This window comes from Garra rufa, chromosome 18 (assembly GCF_049309525.1).
Source record: "Garra rufa chromosome 18, GarRuf1.0, whole genome shotgun sequence".
NCBI lineage: Eukaryota > Metazoa > Chordata > Actinopteri > Cypriniformes > Cyprinidae > Garra > Garra rufa.
In genome coordinates, this window is record NC_133378.1 from 7,597,638 (window position 1) to 7,617,191 (window position 19,554).

General features: G+C 39.7%; 1 protein-coding gene across 1 annotated transcript in view; it reads right to left on the reverse strand.

Annotated features, from left to right (window-relative positions):
• Window positions 1–1,097: 1,097 nt before the first annotated feature.
• LOC141291128 (zinc finger and BTB domain-containing protein 46-like) overlaps window positions 1,098–19,554 on the reverse strand; it is a 100,184-nt gene continuing 81,727 nt past the window's right edge. Inside the window, exons 3-6 of the mRNA XM_073823300.1 lie at window positions 15,306–15,575; window positions 4,874–5,103; window positions 3,826–3,868; window positions 1,098–3,712 (exon numbers count right to left, since the gene is read on the reverse strand). Coding sequence (XP_073679401.1) covers window positions 3,132–3,712; window positions 3,826–3,868; window positions 4,874–5,103; window positions 15,306–15,575 — 1,124 coding nt within the window. The 3' untranslated portion in view covers window positions 1,098–3,131. The remainder of the gene's footprint in view (window positions 3,713–3,825; window positions 3,869–4,873; window positions 5,104–15,305; window positions 15,576–19,554) is intronic.

The window sequence follows — 19,554 nt, forward strand, 5'->3', positions numbered from 1 at the left end:
TTTTTTTGTAAAGGGCGTTTGACTTCCTTTGCACATTTTTATTTTTTTTCCAAAAATGACCAATCGTTTCACTAGATAAGACCATTATTCCTCGGCTGGGATCACGTACAGCCCTTTAAAGCTGCATTAAAATGCAATTTGGACCGTCACCCTGTTGATCTCCATTGAAGTCCACTATATGGAGAAAAATCCTGGAATGTTTTCCTCAAAAACCTTAATTTCTTTTCTGAAGAAAGAAAGGCTTAAACATCTTGGATGAAATCGGGACATTTTTATTCTGGAAGTGAACTAATCCTTTAATGAGCATATTATCATATCAAAATATTTGTATTTTCACCCTTTTAATCCTGTGTAAATTGTCACTGTTCATCGTGGTATTATTACTGCCACTTTCACATCACTTACAGTATATCCTTTCCAATCCCTCTTATTCTTTCCCTGTGTCATCTAGTGGCAGACACTGGAGATAGCCGAAGCACTGACAAACTGCAAGAGGGATATACTCTCCCTAACTCACCTGCCCTTAGCTACCAAAAGCAGCCCCAAAAGACAGTTTCCCTAGCAACCACAGCACCGAAACAGATTTTACTGCTCAAATTCAACAAAGAAAGATGAAAAACCCACTACACAGCATAGCATAGCTTCCTATTGTTTGCTGAACAATTGCGGCACAAATTATCAACCCAAACTCACAAAACCAAACATCAAATCCACTACTACAAGTTCTTGTTCTAATTTTTCCATCTTCTGTTAGTAAAAGATTCATACAGAGGCATGTGCTTTGTGTTATTCATACTGTGATGACTGTAATCTCATTAGGCAGTGGTCTAGACTGCCTCAGCTAATAAGCGGATGAGCACCATTTAGGTAAGAACAGACCTGAAACCCAGGTTTACCTAATAATCCATACTCTTGAAAAACCTGGGGAGCATGTGCTGAAACGGCAACATGTTGCACATTTACTGCTTCAGAATCTGTACATCTGCCCTGGAATTGTCTATTATCTACACTTTTCAAAACAGCTGATGGATCGGATCTATGACAGGAAGCTTCTCAAGGTTTTCTTTTATTATTCGTAAAATAAAATGACCACAATGTTCATGATGCTTTCCATCAAAATTTATTGTCTACAAAATTACAACCAACCAGTTACACAATAGTATTGTTCCAAAATATGTAATGTACAGACATCTGTGCTTTTACTCTAAACAATAGTTTCCATTTTGATAATAAAAAATAGTGCAATTCAAAACAGCTGTGACTGAGATTTCTGATGCGTTTTTTACACCCACCATTCAAACCTCTTCCGACAATATCAGAGTGCATCAGTCCTTTCGATTCCTGAGGAGAAAGTGCTAAGACCTTGAAAACTTCAGTGCAAATCTCTCTCTCTCTCGCTCTTTGCATAGGTGATAAACAGTGATTCCTTTCACAAATCATCCCACATTCAACACAGCACCACGTTTGAAAGATAACTGTAATGCTTTCATTCTGTGTTCCAAGCAGATATTATGATTGAATAAAAAACTCAACAAAGCTTTACATTTGACACACAGATTGGATGGTCTATGCAAAAAGTGACTTTCAAGACCTTTACAAAGACACCAGACAAACACCTCCATATTTTATGGGGACAAAAAACTGCAGAACGAAGAGGCCTTTTGAATACTTGGGTATAAGACTTATGGTTAATTTTAGGTGTTTCTAGTATTACAATCCACTTTTCTTTTTCACTGCGTTGTCAGTATGTCCACGCATTCAACACTTCTGCCACAACTTATTTACTGCAACACTGCAAATCCATTGATTTTAAAGAAAAAAATGAGTAACTCAAAAGTCTAACCCTAACTACTGCAATTTGTTGACCACTCGCAAGAAATTCTTAGAGAGGCAAGTCGAGTTTCAAAAATGCATTCACTCTATTTTCGCTCTATTTCAACTCTTCCACACTCTCTAAATGGATCTAGCACATCTCTTATCCGCTATGCACTCCATCTGAGTTTCCTCTAGTGTGTAAGCGCCCACTGATATACTAATGAACTTGTCGTAACTGCATGACATATGTTGTGTGAAAAACGCAATTAGCATAACAACGTCTCCTCCAGGTATTACTACAAGTGTAGACTGCCAGAGTGAAGTGAAGATTTCCCAGATCTCTACCGGATAATTTTGTGGTCTGACCACTCAATGACACGGCTAACTTTCAAGAGCTTAATTCACTTTTGACACTTCCATCTTCAACGATAACCCAAAAACCAGAACTCTAAACGATTCAACATTAATTAGACATATAAAAACATAACCATCAATCCCCTTTTACTTTTCTACTGCCTGTGTTACAGTAAGGCTAGTGTGAGGTCACACAAGGACCGGTCACAACTTTAAAGGACTTACGTCTGTTCCTCTTACATCTTCTTTATCAGTGCGATTCAGAGTCAGCATGGGTGAGAGCTGAGAAGAGCTAATTACTGACATGATTCGGTGCACTCTCATACACACACACACACACACACACACACACACACACACATCTGAAGACAACGTAGCTTGCGGAAAGATTGAGGACATTCCCTAATCTTCCTCATCCCTAATCATGCAGAGCAGAACACAAGAGAGAGAGTGTCTCCTGCAGAGGGCAGCATTGTGCACAGGTTTAACAGCTGAATTCACTACTTAACATCTTGGTGAGTTACAGAGACCCCTGCGCCTGAGTCCGTATTGCAGTCTAAGCATAACAAGATTAGTTCACTTGTAAAGAGAGGGGTGCGAAACCACCCAAAATGAAAAAGCATTGGCATCCAATGCACCGAGATCTCTATGTTCTCCAGTCTTCAGTAAGACCTTGAAAAATCCTGCGTGGTACAAAAAGCAGACAGCTCTATATGCGACAAGAGGAATGACATAAAATGTCTTTATTTTGCATAGCAATTGTGCCTCAGCAGCCACACTCATAAAAAAAACTGACGATTCTTTAGATGTTCGAAGAACATACAAAGCTAATGTACAGTAAAAAAAAAAAAAAAAATGTAGAAACGTCAACAGTGCTGTGGCCAAAACTTGAACTGGGATGACCTGAAGTTTGTATCACATTCCCTTTGTAATCAAATGCTAAATGTTGCTGGTCTGGAGAATCAGTCGTCTATACGGATGTGGTCGTCTTGAAGGTTCCACAGCTGCTCAGTGGGCGAGATTCCCGACTGACAGCAGACCTTCCCATGGGTAGCCAGGTTTTTCTGCGTGCTGAAGGTTCGGGAGCAAGCGGGACACGTGTAGACGCGTTCACTGGAATGCACGGATGACAGGTGGCGGTTCAGGTCCGTCCGGTCACGGAAGTGCTTGAGGCAGTACATGCACTGCATCAGCTTCCGTTTGAGGTGGATGGTCTTCTCATGGCGGTCGGCGTTGGACTTGAGGGTGAAGCTGGCGGGACACTGCGAGCAATGGTAGCGCGCCGGCGGAGGGTTAAGGGGAGACGAGGCCACTAGGGGGCGATGGTGGTCGAGGCAGTCCAGCGAGAGGGCCATGAGCGAGAGTGTGTGGCTGTATTCGTGCTGTCTCAGTTGAAGCAGGCTGCTAAACAGTTGCTTACACAGAGAGCAGGCAAGCTCCTGCCGCCAGCCCGGCCCTCCGCCCTGCACCTCCGCCACACACACTCCATGCTTCTCCTCCACCATCTGATCTTCCTCTACAGGAACCTGGACACGCTCCAGCCCTGAGAGGGAGGGAGAGAGAGGTGAGAACTAACGCCAGGATATCGGCTTATGTATGTGAAAAATAACAGGCAGTCATGTGGCGGGCCATTGGCGTCACAGACGCCACGCGTACCTGCATTGTTATTTGGACTATTGTCTTCATCTTGCATTTCCTCCTGTAAGAATACACACACATGCACATCAACACTTGTGTACTTCTGATCACAGGTCTGTATTGAGGTGTGTGCTCCTGAAGCATGCAAGTTCATGAGGTAAAACACACAAACTGACAAACTAGAAACAGAAGAGATAGACAGGACCCTTGAAGAAAAAAAGATTTGAAGCAACAAAACCTGAGATGCAAAAGAAAGCATGCAATGCATATCCAACAGGTGGAGACAAAGAGAAAACTCTTGGGACACAAGAGGATATTAAGTATTGTCCACGCGGAGAGAGGTGTGTGTTTGTTTTTTGAGGTGGAGGGTTAAGGATCCGATTGTGTTTTTTCCACCCGCTTGTACGTGCATAGGTGCGGCCCATCCCCCTCGTTCTCGTTCTGCCCTCTCTTGCGTAAGAGTGACACATTATGGTTTAAGCAAACAGATGGCTTGTCCACAGAGATGGTACAACTTCTTGGGGGGGAGGTCCTGCGAAACCAAATGCCACCTCAGCACACGGGGAGAATGCAATTTCCTGCTCTCACTCAAGAAAACAAAAACCCACCCTGCCCCTCTGCATTGTCCATCACTATTGATTTCTACCACCACCTGGATCCCCCTCTTATCAGAAGATCCTCAGCTGCGGAAGTGGTCATTATATTCATCAGAATGACAAATGCACAGGGCGCACAAAGAGACGACAGACACTCTGAACTTTTTTTTGGGGGGGGGTGGGGGGGATTTGGAATAGCTGATGGATTGGTTCTGGTTAGGTGGTCCAAATATGTGGGAATCTTTGGAATATCCTTGCACAGGGGCCTTTATTTTTCTCACAGAAAGGAAGAAAGAGCAGAAACATGAATTAACAGAAAAAGAGAACATGCAGGAACAGAGCAGACAATGCAAAAAAAAAAAGCAACAAATCTTCTACAGCAATCCGACAGATTCTTAAAGCGGAGCTATATATCAAGAGACACACAGAGCTGAAGGATAAGTGGTCTACTGGGTGTTTGTTGGACTTACCTCAGTGGGTGAGGCTTTGAGAGCTCGTTCCGTATAGAGCTTGTCTGGGGGGCCCCCAGACTGTGGCATACCGAGGGCCCCTGGGGGCCGTGGCACGGATGGCGGAGGCGGCAGTAGAAGAGGAAGAGGAGGAAGAGTAGACGGATGAGATGAAGAAGACGCCCCGTGTTTGCTACCAAACAGGGCCCCTGGATGGTGGGAGCTGCTGCTGCCATTGGAGCAACGAGGCCCTGAGGAGCACAGGAAATGAGTCTCACCCACCTACTCTCAGACCAGCGGCCATCTTCCACACAGCAGCAAAGAGAGAGGAGGAAGAAAAGGAGGAGGAGGGGAAGGGGGCAAGGGGCACACACAGCCTTCATTTAGAACCAGAGAGGGAGAGGAGGGAGGAGAGGAAGAGACCGGAGTGGGGTTAGGGCTTGGCCTCTCTCGCTCTGTTTTTTTGCTCCTCTCCATCCACCCACGTGCACACGCAAGGGATAGCAGCATGTGTGTAAGTGAGAGATAAAGAAATAGGAAAGAAGAGGCTTTTAAAATGATGGCGGACGTTCTTTTTATTTGAAAAAAAAAAAACATGTCAGGCTACTTGCCAGAATCTGTGCAAGAGTTCAAACAGGGCATACGCAAAATAGTAACCATGCTACATGACAGAAACCAAGAGTAGAAGAGGCAAAGGTTCAGAGAAAGGTGAAAGATTCACGCCAATTATAGAACGTAGAGGGACAAATGTGACATTTTGATTTGACTTCTTTGAGAAATTATTCGTCTTTACTCTTTAAAACCAAATAGCTTTGATGTATAATAATTAGGACTGTCAATTTAATGTGTTAATAAAAAAAAAAATAGACATGCCTTATGACCTCTGTGTAATTTTTCATTAAGGAGTTTTCCTAGTAACCAGTGTTGCCAAGTCTGTGGCTTTCCCGCGGAATTGAGCTAATTCTGACACAGGGTTTTCATGTCCGCGGGTTGAAACGACCATGATAACGTGATATTTATCCCCTGGAATGTGAATTTTACCAGGGGAACCCTGCCAAAAAGCTTGTATTTTACCCACCAGAATGCGATTGTGCTAGTTTCGGGATAGTTCCGAGTAGCAATTGACCCTTCGCAATAACTCGCCCCCCTTCGTTACTGTCGGTATGTAGGACAAACTATGCTACTCTCACGTTCTCACGTAGTGAAAAATACATCGTGGAACAAAGAAGAAACAGACATTGCACTGTCAGACAAGACAGAGGGGGTTATTTTAGGTATGAAACAAAGTCTCAGCTTTTCAAATTTTGTAATTTTGTAAGAAATTCAAACAATAAAAAATATTTTGTGGCTCTTTTATGTGTCGTAACAGTTTGATGTAGCACCTCAAGCAGCACGTAAACCGATCATCTCTTCCTCTCTACTACTTATGACATGAAATAAACATGAATGAACATAAGATATCTTGTTTCAAGTTCAAGTCCACTAGGGTTAATCCACTCTCTAGTGTGGTTTGTCATACAAAAATGGCAGATTCTGCATTATGATTGGTCAGATCACTTGTCAGTCAAACTCCCTGCAAAGGGTCAACTGGGCATGCTATGTTGTGAAAACTTGGCAACCCTGCTAGCAAGTTTCATCTCAAGATACATTAAAGCTTTTCAAATGACTTAACTTGACACTGCGTTCTAAAAAACAGTGCTCATGCCACAAGACTTGACGCAATGGATGCAGACGTTAGTTACATCAGTGACATTTCGCTGGGAAAAAAACTGTCAATAGTGTGGTAATGTACTTCATTTGACATGACCAACTAAACCTAATTCTAATTTTTTTGGGAAATCTTCCGACTTCACATGAAATTCCTGAAAGGGTCACTGGATTTTACCTGAGAAAATTCATGAACAACAGTAAATTTGAGTGCAACTTTAGACTTTTATATTCACTTTTTGTTACTTCTATTCAGTGATCCCACAATAACTTCTTTTACAACGTTTACCATTTTATAACAGCCATATTTCATTTTTCAGATGTGACCTAGACATCTACTATATACAAGGTCATCTGAATAAGGCCTTCTTTTTTTCAAGCCACTTTGTTTCTGAATCTTGTCTTTTTTTGGCAAAAAAATGTTTGTGGACTCCCGCTGTTGGGAATATGTTGGAATTGCTGGTTAAGCGAGTAGTTTTTCATGTCTGCGGCTTGAAGCAACCCCAATAATGTGATATTTAGCCCCTGAAATGCAAATTTTACCAGGGGAACCCCACCAAACCACTGTGTATTTAACCCCCCGAACGTGAAATGAAATGAAATGACTTAACGTGACACTGCATTCAAAGAAACAGTGCTCATGCTGCAAGTTTTGATGCAATGGATGCAGACATTAGTTACATTAGTGACATTTCACTGTAAAAAAAACTGTCAATAGGGTGGCAGTGAATTAATCAGAATTCAGACAGTAGTCACTTTGAAACCAAGCAGCTTTCTATGGGTCAAGTGAATCAACATTACCAACTGAACCTAATTTGAATGTTTTCTTCTAATTCAAATCTTTTGACTTCACATGAAATTCCTGAAAGAATGACTGAATTTCACCTGAGAAAGTTTCCGAACAACAGTTAATGTGACCGCAACTTTAGACTCCAATATTCACATTTGTTCTTTCTATTCAGTGATTCCACAGTAACTTCTTTGACAAAGTCTGCAATTTAATAACAGCCATATTTCATTTTTCAGACAGACGTGCTAGACATCTACTATATACAAGGTCATCTGAATAGACAGTATAAACGAGGCTAAGCTTTTTTCAAGCCACTGTGTTTCTGAATCTCGTCTTTTTTTGGACATGAATGTTTGTGGACTCCCGTTGTTGGGAATATGTTGGAGTTGCTGGTTAAGCGCTAAGTGGACAGATGCACATGCTACAGTAATGCACAACCACGAACAGATTCCTGGAATTCTCCTCTCCTACACCGTCCACTCCCATCGAGCACACATCACCCTCTCATTTCTCCTTCCTTTTGTCTGCAATGTGTAAATGCAGCCGTGCTGCAAACTCCCCTACATCAATTAACAGTAACTGAAACTGAATGTATGGTTCACATCAAACTGTCCGTCCACTGTCATTCTCTCATTTCTAAAATTCCCAATCTAAAGTGCACTTAGGTATTTTAATGGTGGTTGTGAAACTTTCCAGGAAAGTCTTTGGGGGGGGATAAGTGAAAACAATGTGGTGCAGGTTTGATAGGATCTGGCATGGGCATTTGACCTAATGACCACCAACTGTGGTCCATTACAATAGAAATTTAAAGACAGATCACAGGTCAGGCTTTGAGACCAAGCCTGTAAAGCTTTGTCTCAGACTTTGGCGTAAAGATGAACTAACTTTCACATCCCTCCTATTAATTATCTAAATAAAGTAACATGTCCTACGGTTGGTTTCCCAATCTAATGGAATCTACAGGGAGAAAATGCTCATCTGAATGTAGAAACAATGAGTAGCTGGGAGGATACAGGAAATCATGTTATGCTATTACAGCTCATGATACACCATATTAAAGAGAAAATAACACATAGTAGCTGGCCAACTGAGGTTAACCACTAGTTGCTATGTCATAGTGTGCCTTTTCTAAGGAAAACGATACTAACCTTCATATGTTACTTTCCCATGATGATACCTGACTGCTGACAATATTTGTGTGGTTTGGAAGATACGTTCGTCTCAGACCTCTTTGTTGTGTGAACTGTCGGTGTTTTCAAAATATCGTACTTTAAAATGTTGGTCATCTGGGTACTTTTAGTGGACTATTTATGAATACTGTAAATTCTGACATAATATTCTTTTAACATACTGTTTTTCACCTATAATATAGAAGGGAAGTATGCATATTTGGATACATGAGTATACGCTAACCTGCCTAGCTACAACCCACCCCGAAGGGTAATGACCTATGAATTGTGCAAAAAAGGAAGCAGACAAATAGCTCGAACTGCAGGACAGTTTTACTTTCATTAGTGAAGCATTTACACCCAACCAGGAAGGCACATGCTCAGGTCCAATTTAATGAAATTTCAGCCCAAAAATAGCCGAAAATTCAACTCACTTCTGCTGACAGATTGCCAACAGATGCACAATTATGAGCACATTCATTTGAATTCCACTTAAGAAAGCAACTGAATCTACTTGGTTCCAACTAATATCCAAATTGCACTCCAGCATGTCCCATCTACCATAATTTAAATTGAATTATCTCAGGTTCATGTCAATAGTACAGAAATGTTTTACAATCAAGAGTGCTAATCTAAGAGTTTTTGTTTATCCAATATCAGTTTTTTTTTTCAAAGAACTGTAGTTCTCATTGAAATTTTGATTCAAAAGTAGAATATTTATGTATTCAATATTCTATTTATTAAAGCATGTGATCAAGTTAGTGTTTTTAAGCATTTTTCATTAATTCCAAAAGAACAACTCAAGGCAGTAACAATTAAAACAATATATTTTGTTCTCTGTAAATATTTGTCAGGGACACTGAGACTTACTTTAAATTTCACCAAGCTGATTACTTATTAAAAACTCCCACAGATAATGTTCTCAGGCCATTTTAAGTCTTATTTTGACGTAACAAAGTGGATATATCTAAGTGTGTGAGTTGTTTACTTACTTTTTTAAAATTAGTCTTCCCATTAATACCATTATACTGTTCACTCAGACTGATTCGCAAACACAGAATGCACATGAACGCAAGAGGCGGGATTTATCGCATGAACCAAACACAGCCGATCATAACCAGTCATATCCAATCGTATCGCAATAGAGGCATTGCCTCCTCTCACGTGTCTTTCCCACATTCATTCTCAATTATCCCCCACCAAACTCACTGCACGCTTTAAGGGGTCTGTTAAAACTCAATGGGCTCAGGGGAGGCAAGAGAAGCACATACTCTCGCTTTAACTTTACCTGCTGGTGTCGCTGCTGGACAATGTTTCTTTAAAAAAAAACAAGTACTGAGAATTTTTTCTCATCGAATATTTCGAGGAGACACTACCTCCCTTGCCTCCTTGGAGGAAAACCCCCTGCTGTATATGTATATTAATTAATATATAAATCTATTGTGGTTTGGAATGAGTATTGAGTGTGTAAATGGTTGTTTCTTTGGAACAACTCAACAACTCTGATTCCTAGTAAGTGCAAATTTGTATATCCGTACACACACACAGACACACACACTCTCCCTTGAGACTCCGGCAGTGGCGTTGAAGAGGACAGGTTGTCAGCTTGCTGTCAGTGTGTATAGATCAGTAGAGAAGACAGACACACACCTAAAGCAAATCACACCACCAAACCTGACCCAGGATCAGCCAATAACACACTATCTGGGTTAATCACAGCAGCCTGCAGGACGCAAGGGGACCCGCCATGACCCGCTCGGCTCGATCAAATCAATTCCTTTCCCAGAGATTTCAACAAATCTACTTTGAAGTTTGGGAGAGGAGGGCGACTAGTGATCCGTCAGAGCGGTGCGGTGCGGTTCAATGAGCACTGTTTGTTTTAGAGGGGCGCAGACCCCCAAACTATCATTAGTTGATCAGTTACATATTAATGAGAGCTAGTGTGGTGTGTTTGTGTGTGCTCACTACACATATCTTTATGTAGAACATGGTTGAGATCTTAAAAAATGGATAAATCAACATGAATTAATCTGTTTACATTCTTAAAGTAGAAGTTCACTTCCAGAACAAAAAATTACAGATCATTTACTAACCCTTAGTCATCCAAGAAATTCATGTCTTTCTTCAGTCGTAAAGAAATTATGTTCGAGGAAAACATTTCAGGATTTCTGTCCATATAGTGGACTTCTATGGTGCCCCCGAGTTTGAACTTCCAAAATGCAGTTTAAATGCAGCTTCAAAGGGCTCTAAATGATCCTAGCCGAAAAGATTGGTTATTTTCTAAAAAATATTTGACAATTTATATACTTTTTAACCTCAAATGCTTGTCTTGTCCAGTTCTGTGTATTCCAGTTCAAGACAGTTAGGGTATGTCGAAAAACTCCCATCTCATTTTCTCCTACAACTTTAAAATCATCCTACATCGCTGCAGAAGTACTGACCCAGTGTTTACAAAGTAAACGCACAAGGAGGGTCAAAAGCCCTTTACAAAAATACCCTAACTGTCTTAAACCGGAATGCACAGAGTTGAAACAGAGCTAGACAAGATGAGCATTTAAGGTTAAAAAGTATATAATTTTTTTTTTCTTTAGAAATTAACCAATCGTTTCGCAAGATAAGAACCTTTTTCCTTGGCTGGGATTGTTTAGAGCCCTTTGAAGCTCATTTAAACTGCATTTTGGAAGTTCAAACTCGCAGGCACCATTGAAGTCCACTGTATGGAGAACATTCCTAAAATAGTTTTTCCTCAAAAAAAGCTTTACGACTGAAGAAAGAAAGACATGAACATCTTGGATGACAAGGGAGTGAGTAAATTATCTGAAAATTTTGTTCTGGAAGTGAACTTCTCCTTTAATATAGGGCCTACGCTGGACAGGCATACAACACCCAAAAAATGAAAAATTTCCTCTCTTTAATGTCGTTCCAAACCAATGTAATTTTATTCAAAAGCTCTGAAAAAAGGATGTAAAGCACTTTAAAATGTGTGCATTTTATTCAAAATCTTCTGAAGTTGTATGTTAGCTATGAGGGACCAAATTTGGTTTTGAACTCAAGAACTACATCATTCGGTTTTGCAAATTAATCACTGAGTACGTTTACATGGACAACAATATTCCGATTTTAATGCGATTAAGACAATACTCTGATTAAGAAGCAACCATGTAAACTGAGATTTTTGATTAATTTAATCCGACTATAGTCATAATCGGAGTAAACACAAATCGAATTAAGACAGGTGGTGTATTCCTATTTTAGTCGCATTATGGAAGACATGTACACACCTTAATCACACTATTCCCCTTGTGTAGGACATTTCGCCACATTTTGCGACAGGATACTTACTAATGCTGCGTTCCAGGCAGTTTTTTGAGCTTGTAAATCACGACTTCAAACCACGACTCAGGACTTTGTAGCGTTCCAGGCAAGTCACGCCAAACGGCCTAAGCGCATTTATTATTTTTATATTATTACTAATTTGATTGCAACGTTATATTGTCCTAAACTCTATTTTTCCACCGTGTGCCACTTGCATAAACACCGCACCCCTAGAGGCTGATATTGTTATTTCTCGGGCTATGTTACGTCAGAACTCGGAACAGGGAGTACGTCGATCTAGTACGAGTTCACGGGTGGGAATTCACGGGTTTGACTGCTGTTCGGGTGCACTTTCACGGGTAGAAGTTTGGAAAAACACGGGTAACGGGTTGCCTGGAATGTGGCATAACGCTCTCAGTTGGTCGCACGTGCATATGCTTCGGTTTCATTTTTTTTTTTTTTTTTTTTTTTTGCTACAACATGGGATTAATCAATGCTCATTGCTGATAAATAGTTTGTCTGTTATCATAATTTATAGTTTTATGGTAACGTAGTTAACATTCAACCCGTTCTTTTTCATTAGTATTATTTGTGATTTTAATTTTGTGAACGGGATTTCCGCTATTGGAATGGATGCTTTTCACTTTCGAATTCATGATCTCGGTTTTGCTTACATATATAGGCTACACCTATCAATTTTAAGATTAAAACTAATTCCTAAAAGATGGATTTGTTATTTTTAATTAAAAGCACAACAACAATAAAACAAAACTAGCTTATATAGCATTTATTAACAAAAACTAATAAGACGAGGCATGGACTCCATCACATGCTGTGTTATATGCAGACTAAAAAATGTATTACAGGGCACCCAAACACTGATCAATCAAATTAATTAATAGAAAATAAAAGAAAGCCTCTAAAGCGTAATGTGAGCTAAACGGCAAAGATAACAGGGTTTTCAAAATGAAAACAAACAAAAAAAAGTAAAACTAAACTGGCTTTCGGTGACTGTGCTTGCGTGTTTTTTTTTTCCTAAAAACTGACTGCCTCTGAAACGCTCGCTGTATGGAGCAGACACTTTGGAGCAGTGCAGCATGCACAACGCACAAATGCGAGCACGGCAAATTTTAACTCACACATTCTAAAAAAATTGTTGCATATGTCCAGAGCCACTTCAAGCTTTTGTAAAATTAAAACCGAAACATTCAAAAGTCTATAACAAAGATGAACTGTTAGCGTTGCGTGTGAATGTAATGATGTGTGTCATTAATCGATCTGTACTATAACATGTAAAATGGGAACATGAAAGGAATATTCTAAACGCAACTCATGTAAACACCTTAATCATATTATTATCTTATTCAGAATAAGGTCATTAATTAGATCACTGGTGTCCATGTAAACGTAGTCACTCAGACCAATTTTGTTAACTGGATTAACTGATTCACTAAAAAGATCTGACTCAAAAAAGCAAATTACGTCATTTAGAGTCCACTCTTTACACTCCAATCAATTTGCAAAGGATAAAATCCTTGAATATCCTGTTCTACTCTGAAATATGCCATATCACAATGGGTAAAACGGGTTGCGAAAGGTGTTTCATGTTGACTTTACGGCGGAAGTAAAGATCACAGGAACATCCTGGCAGTGCTGGTGGAAGGCAGGGCTCGTACATTAGCGAGATGATCAGATTAATGCTTCTCTACGTCGTCTTTTAGCTGGAGTTTGGGAGACAAAAGCTCCTGTGGCGTGAGTGACAGCCACTGTGTTTCATCCTCAAGAGTGGCCATTAAGACTTAATGTAGTTCAGCAAACACACACTCTTGAGCCTGCCCTAAGGGTTTTAAGAGCAGGAGTGGTTCAGAGTTGTCCTCCCTCTCCTATTCAGAAGACTGAACTTAAACAGACAAAAGAGACAATTACCAACCCAGGACAGAGGGAGAGAGAGAGAGAGAGAGAGGCAAAGAAAGGGAGAGAAGGAGACATAAACTCACAAAGGAATAAGCCAAAAATAACAGAACACACTCACAGACCCACACGCATTCAATACTTTGACAAAGTGATTGAGTGTGGGCAAAAACTGGGCTTGGCGATCCCAAAGCTTTTATGAAATTCAGTGCCATTCATAAAAGCTCTGGTGTTTACCGAGGACGTATTGCACCGCAAAAATGCTACTACTCACACACACTTCAACAAAAGAACTTGTTGAGGGCATAAATATGTATGGACGCATCTAAATATGTCAAACTACAGTCTGGAGATTCTAGTTCTTTCTCAGCCGAGTACATTCAGATGTAAAATTCAACACTGACTTCTGTCTGCAGCCATTCAACACGCTATTTTACATTTATCTAGAGTCATTATGAGCACACTGTAATACAAACTAACTGTACACGGCTGCAGACTTCATATCTTTTCATTGTTCCTTCATAAAATAAGATATTAACACATGAGTGTTCTGAGTATGTCATTATAAAATTTTCATCATGCAATTTTGTACATATCATGCAAATAGCACATAACTTCATTAAACAAAATAAGTAGGTTGTTAATATCGAATATAAAATTATCTGGCACTGTAATGTCTTAAAAAATAAATAAAATATGATGCCCCTAAAGTTTCTCCTTAGTTTCAAAGTTTTCCTTTCCATTATTAATAAATCATTAAATGTCTGCAACCCTGATTTTCAGACATACAGTTTTAGGGCACACTTAACTGAATGGAACATGAAGGTCAAATACTACATGTAAGCTTTAAAGCTATAAAATGGCTGTTCATTTTAAACTGTCTAAAGCTGATTGAAACCACTGAAATGAACTAGAAAAAATCATAACCTTGATTAAAAGTCATGAAAAAGATTAAAGAAAATGGAAACCAATTGCACAGCCTTTTTCACTTATACAAGTATATACATTTTAACCTACTCATACATTGTCATCCACACCAATGTAGTCTCTAAGACACAGTCAACTAACAGGATTCCATCATAGCCTATAGACGACATAGGGGTTTGTATAAGTCAGCAGGACTTTACTCATAAAGACGTCTATCAGCAATCCACAAGGGCACAAAGGTTTACAAAGACATACAGAAACGTACAGGAGAGGTTTCAAGCATTCACTGGATCACAAAGGAGTCCTAAAGCCTATGAGTCTCTGTATAAGAAACTCCAAGGTTTGTGGACGCATAACATGATTAAGTGAGTCCTGAAGAACTAAATGACAGCACAGCCTTTAAACATCGTTTATGGAAGAGACCTACAAAAACTCAACAACACATACTGTACGGCCCAGTGTATAAGTGTCTTGAAGTTCCTACAGAACCCTATGGTTAATAAAGAACTGTCAAAACCTACAGGACAAGCAGGAGCACATCTACGTCCCAATGGGATTCTATCAGAGCCTAAGACTCCCTATTGGACTCTATGGAAACTCCATGAGAGAGGAAACGGACCACAGTGTGACTTACGGGAAAGCGAGTGTCCTCCCTTGGGCAGGTAGTCGAACAGAAGCTGGTTCTCCTCTCCGAGCATCTCTGCCCCCAGAGACAACAAGCTGTTCTTGCTCATGAGGGCGGCTCGCAGGTTGGCCACCGAGCCCCCTCTCTCCTGGGCCACGGCCTCATCACGCTCCCCGGAAAGAAACCCGCCGTCCCCCGCTGCGGCCTCCTCCTGCTTTACCAGGAGGTCCATGCGCTCGCTGCGGCTGTCGGAAATGTTGGGTTCCGTCACTTCTGCACCTGAGAGCGAAGAGAGGAATGTTAATGAATTCTCAAAGACACAAATACACAGCCACATTAGAAGACGGGAATTTGTTCGATAACACGCGAGAACAGGTTCAGAGCCTTTACAGTTGTTTTATGGCTAAAAATATTATTTTTTTTCAATTAATTGATCTTGTGACAAGATGTTCATGTCTTTCTTTCTTCAGTCGTACAGAAAGTATGTTTCAGGATTTCTCTCCATATAGTGGACTTCAATGGTGCCCCCGAGTTTGAACTTCCAAAATGCAGTTTAAATGCCGCTTCAAATGGCTCTAATCAATCCCAGCTGAGGAAGAAGGGTCTTATCTAGCGAAACGATCGACCATTTTTTTTTTTTTAATAGAATTTATATAGTTTTTAACCTCAAATGCTTGTCTTGTCTAGCTCTGCATGAACTCTGGGTCAATACAAAAAACACCCATCTCATTTACTCCTCCAACTTTAAAATCGTCTTACATCGCTGGAGAAGTACAGACCCAGTGTTTACAGAATGTGCAAGGAGGATTCAAACCCTTTACAAAAAAAGGTAAAACAGTGATGTAGGATGAACTAAAAGTTAAAGGAGAAAATCAGATTTCATGCAGAGCTAGACAAGACGAGCATTTGAGGTTAAAAAGTATATAAATTGTCAATTTTTTTTTAGAAATTAACTTATCGTTTTACTAGATAAGACCCTTCTTTCTTGTCTGGGATTGGTTAGAGTCCTTTGAAGCTGTATTTGAACTGTATTTTGGAAGTTCAAACTCGCGGCCACCATAGAAGTCCAGTTTGGAGAACATTCCTGATTTCTTTTTCTAAAAAAACATAATTTCTTTACGACTAAAGAAAGAAAGACATGAACATCTTGGATGACAAGGGGGTGAGTAAATTATCTGTAAATTTTTGTTATGGAAGTGAACTTCTCCTTTAAGATTTTTGAGGAAAACATTCCAGGATTTTTCTCCATATAGTGGCCTTCAATGGGGATCAGCGGGTTGAAGGTCCAAATTGCAGTTTCAATGCAGCTTCAAAGGACTCTACACGATCCCAGCCGAGGAATGATGGTCTTTATCTAGCTGTGCGATGTGCATCCGATGTGCATCCACAACTTCACACATTATATAATCAAGTTGGAAAGGGCACACATGGTTGGTTCTTCAGTTCAAAAAGGTAGGGTAGGTTGAAAAAATCTAGTTTTCAAAATTGTCCAACATCGTTGTTTTAACTTATTTTTGTGAAGTCCGTTTGACTTTCTTTGTGTGTTCGCTTTGTAAACACTGGGTTTGTACTTCAGCCTATGTCGTGCGTGACCTTTCCAATGTGATTACGTAATGCAAAGTCGAGCTAGTGCAAGACGATGTGATTACAAAGTATATACATTTAAAAAAAATTTTTTTTTTTACAAAATGGCCGATTGTTTGGCTAGAAAATAGCCCTTTAAAGCTGCATTGAAACAGCAATTAGGACCCATTGATCCCCATTGAAGTCCACTACATGGAGAAAAAAACTCAAAAACCTTAATTTCTTTTCGACTGACGAAAGAAAGACAAGAACATCTTAGATGACATGGGGGTGAGTACATTATCAAATTGAATCAAAATGGGAATCAAATCGCATATGAGTTTGCAAAACAGAATTAAATTGAATTCCAGCCTCGATAAAAAAACACAACTGATAAATAAACCATCAAACAGAGAAAACTATTTGATCCTTGCTGTTTAAACTTTTTAAACATCAGGAAAAAAGCAAAGCGCATCTTTACCTTCCTATTCATTACTACTGTCAAATCAGGCAACATAGAGGAGGCTGCCAAAACTCACACGCATACACACGTCTCCTGTCAAAGACAAGGACAACTGCTTGGATGTAAGAAGTCCAAACTGTAAGAACAGCAGTAAAAAAGTGGCAAGACACAAAACAAAAACAACAACAAAAAATGATTTACCAGAAGAGAGCCAGAGAGGCTTGTTTAGACTAAACTGACAGCCTAAAGGAGTAGAGCTTTTCAAAACAGCTGTCAGTGAAGCTCAGATCACTGGAAGCCTCAAAGCGGCATGAACGACAGCGCAGCCGGCAAACCGCTTCAGTCATGGCACCGCAAGACCCGCCCACAACCTGCCATACTTCACACCACTTAATTACACCTTACATTAGGACAGCATGCTTGCAGAAAATACACATTTACGCTCTCTCTCGCGCACACACACATACACACTCACAACTAAGGCTCTGAAGCGTGTATTGTGTTTACACAGTATTCTCTAGGGTCTGGATGAACAGACAGAGAAATGGAGACAGTGTGAGGGGATGAAACATAATGAGTGTTATAAACCCCCTCCCTCAACACACACGCTGTATCTGAGGGCCTCCCAATGACAAGCACAGCAACTTCATCAACTTTGAGTTTTAGAGGAGGATTCGGCTCATTTCCAGAGAGGGAGAGATGTGAGACTGTGTGTGAGAGAGAGATGCTCATGAAGCACTGACCCCATAAAGATCTTATCTTCACTTCTGGTGTCCACAGCCTGGAGTTCACAAGAAGGTCACTCGTGAATAACAGAGTCTCAATCTTTAAACCTACTGTGGTTACTGTAACATTTGAGTTAACAAGCAAAGCTGGTTTTAATATTTTATTGTTGGAAAATAAGTGCTGTTTAAGCAGATACTGTAGTTTCCAATATTTACCTTAGTGGTTGTGCCAAGCTGGACTTTTGTTAGCATGAAGGTCAATGATAAATAAAACGTGTTCAATGGAGTGAACTCAAAAGAGTTTTCAAGGTAAATAAAAGAAAGAATAAAAGGGGAAAAAAATGAAAAAATCTAGAGTTCTTTGAAATGTACTGATTGTATGTGTTGTTATACCATTTTCAACAATGATTTTGATTCAATTCTGTGTAACCATCAAGGAAACAGAAATAACATTTTTCTCACATCTTGAATATATGTGAGTAGGCACAGTTGAAGTCAAAAGTTTACATACACCTTGCAGAATCTGCAAAATGTTGCTTATTAAAATGCATACAAAATGCATGATATTTTTTACTTAGTACTGACCTGAATAAGACATTTCACATGTTTACATATAGTCCAGAAAAGAAAATAATAGTTGAATTTATACAAATGACCCTGTTCAAAAGTTTACATACACTTGATTTTTAATAATGTGTTGTTACTTGAATGATCCACAGCTGCGTTTTTTTTTTTTTGTTTGTTTAGTGATAGTTGTTCATGAGTCCCTTATTTGTCCTGAACAGTCAAACTGCCCGCTGTTCTTCAGAAAAGTCCTTCAGGTCCCACAAATTCTTTGGTTTTTCAGCAGAGGACAACTAAGGGACTCATATGCAACTATTACACAAGGTTCAAACACACTCTGATGCTCCAGAAAGGAACACCATGCATTGAGAGCCAGGGGTGAAAACTTTTGAACAGAATAAAGATGTTTCAATTTAGTACTGCCCTTTAGAAGCTACAGAAGATAGTTGCATGTTTCCCAGAAGACAAAATAAGTTAAATTTACCCTGATCTTCAAATTCCAAAAGTTTTCACTCCCCTGGCTCTTAATGCACCGTGTGCATTCTGGAGCATCAGTGAGCGTTTGAACCTTCTGTAATAGTTGCATATGAGTCCCTCAGTTGTCCTCAGTGTGAAAAGATGGATCTCAAAATCATACAGTTATTGTTGGAAAGGGTTCTAATACACAAAAATGCTGAAAACCCAAAGAATTTGAGGTACATGAAGAACAGCAGGCAGTTTAACTGTTCAGGACAAACAAGGGAGTCATGAACAACTATCACTAAAAAAACACAGCTGTGGATCATTCAGGTAACAACAGGTATTAAGAATCAAGTGTATGTAAACTTTTGAACGGGGTCATTTTTATAAATTCAACTATTAATTTCTCTTGTGTACAATATGTAAACATCTTTAATGTGAAATATCTTATTCAGGTCAGTACTAAAAAAAAAACATGCATTTT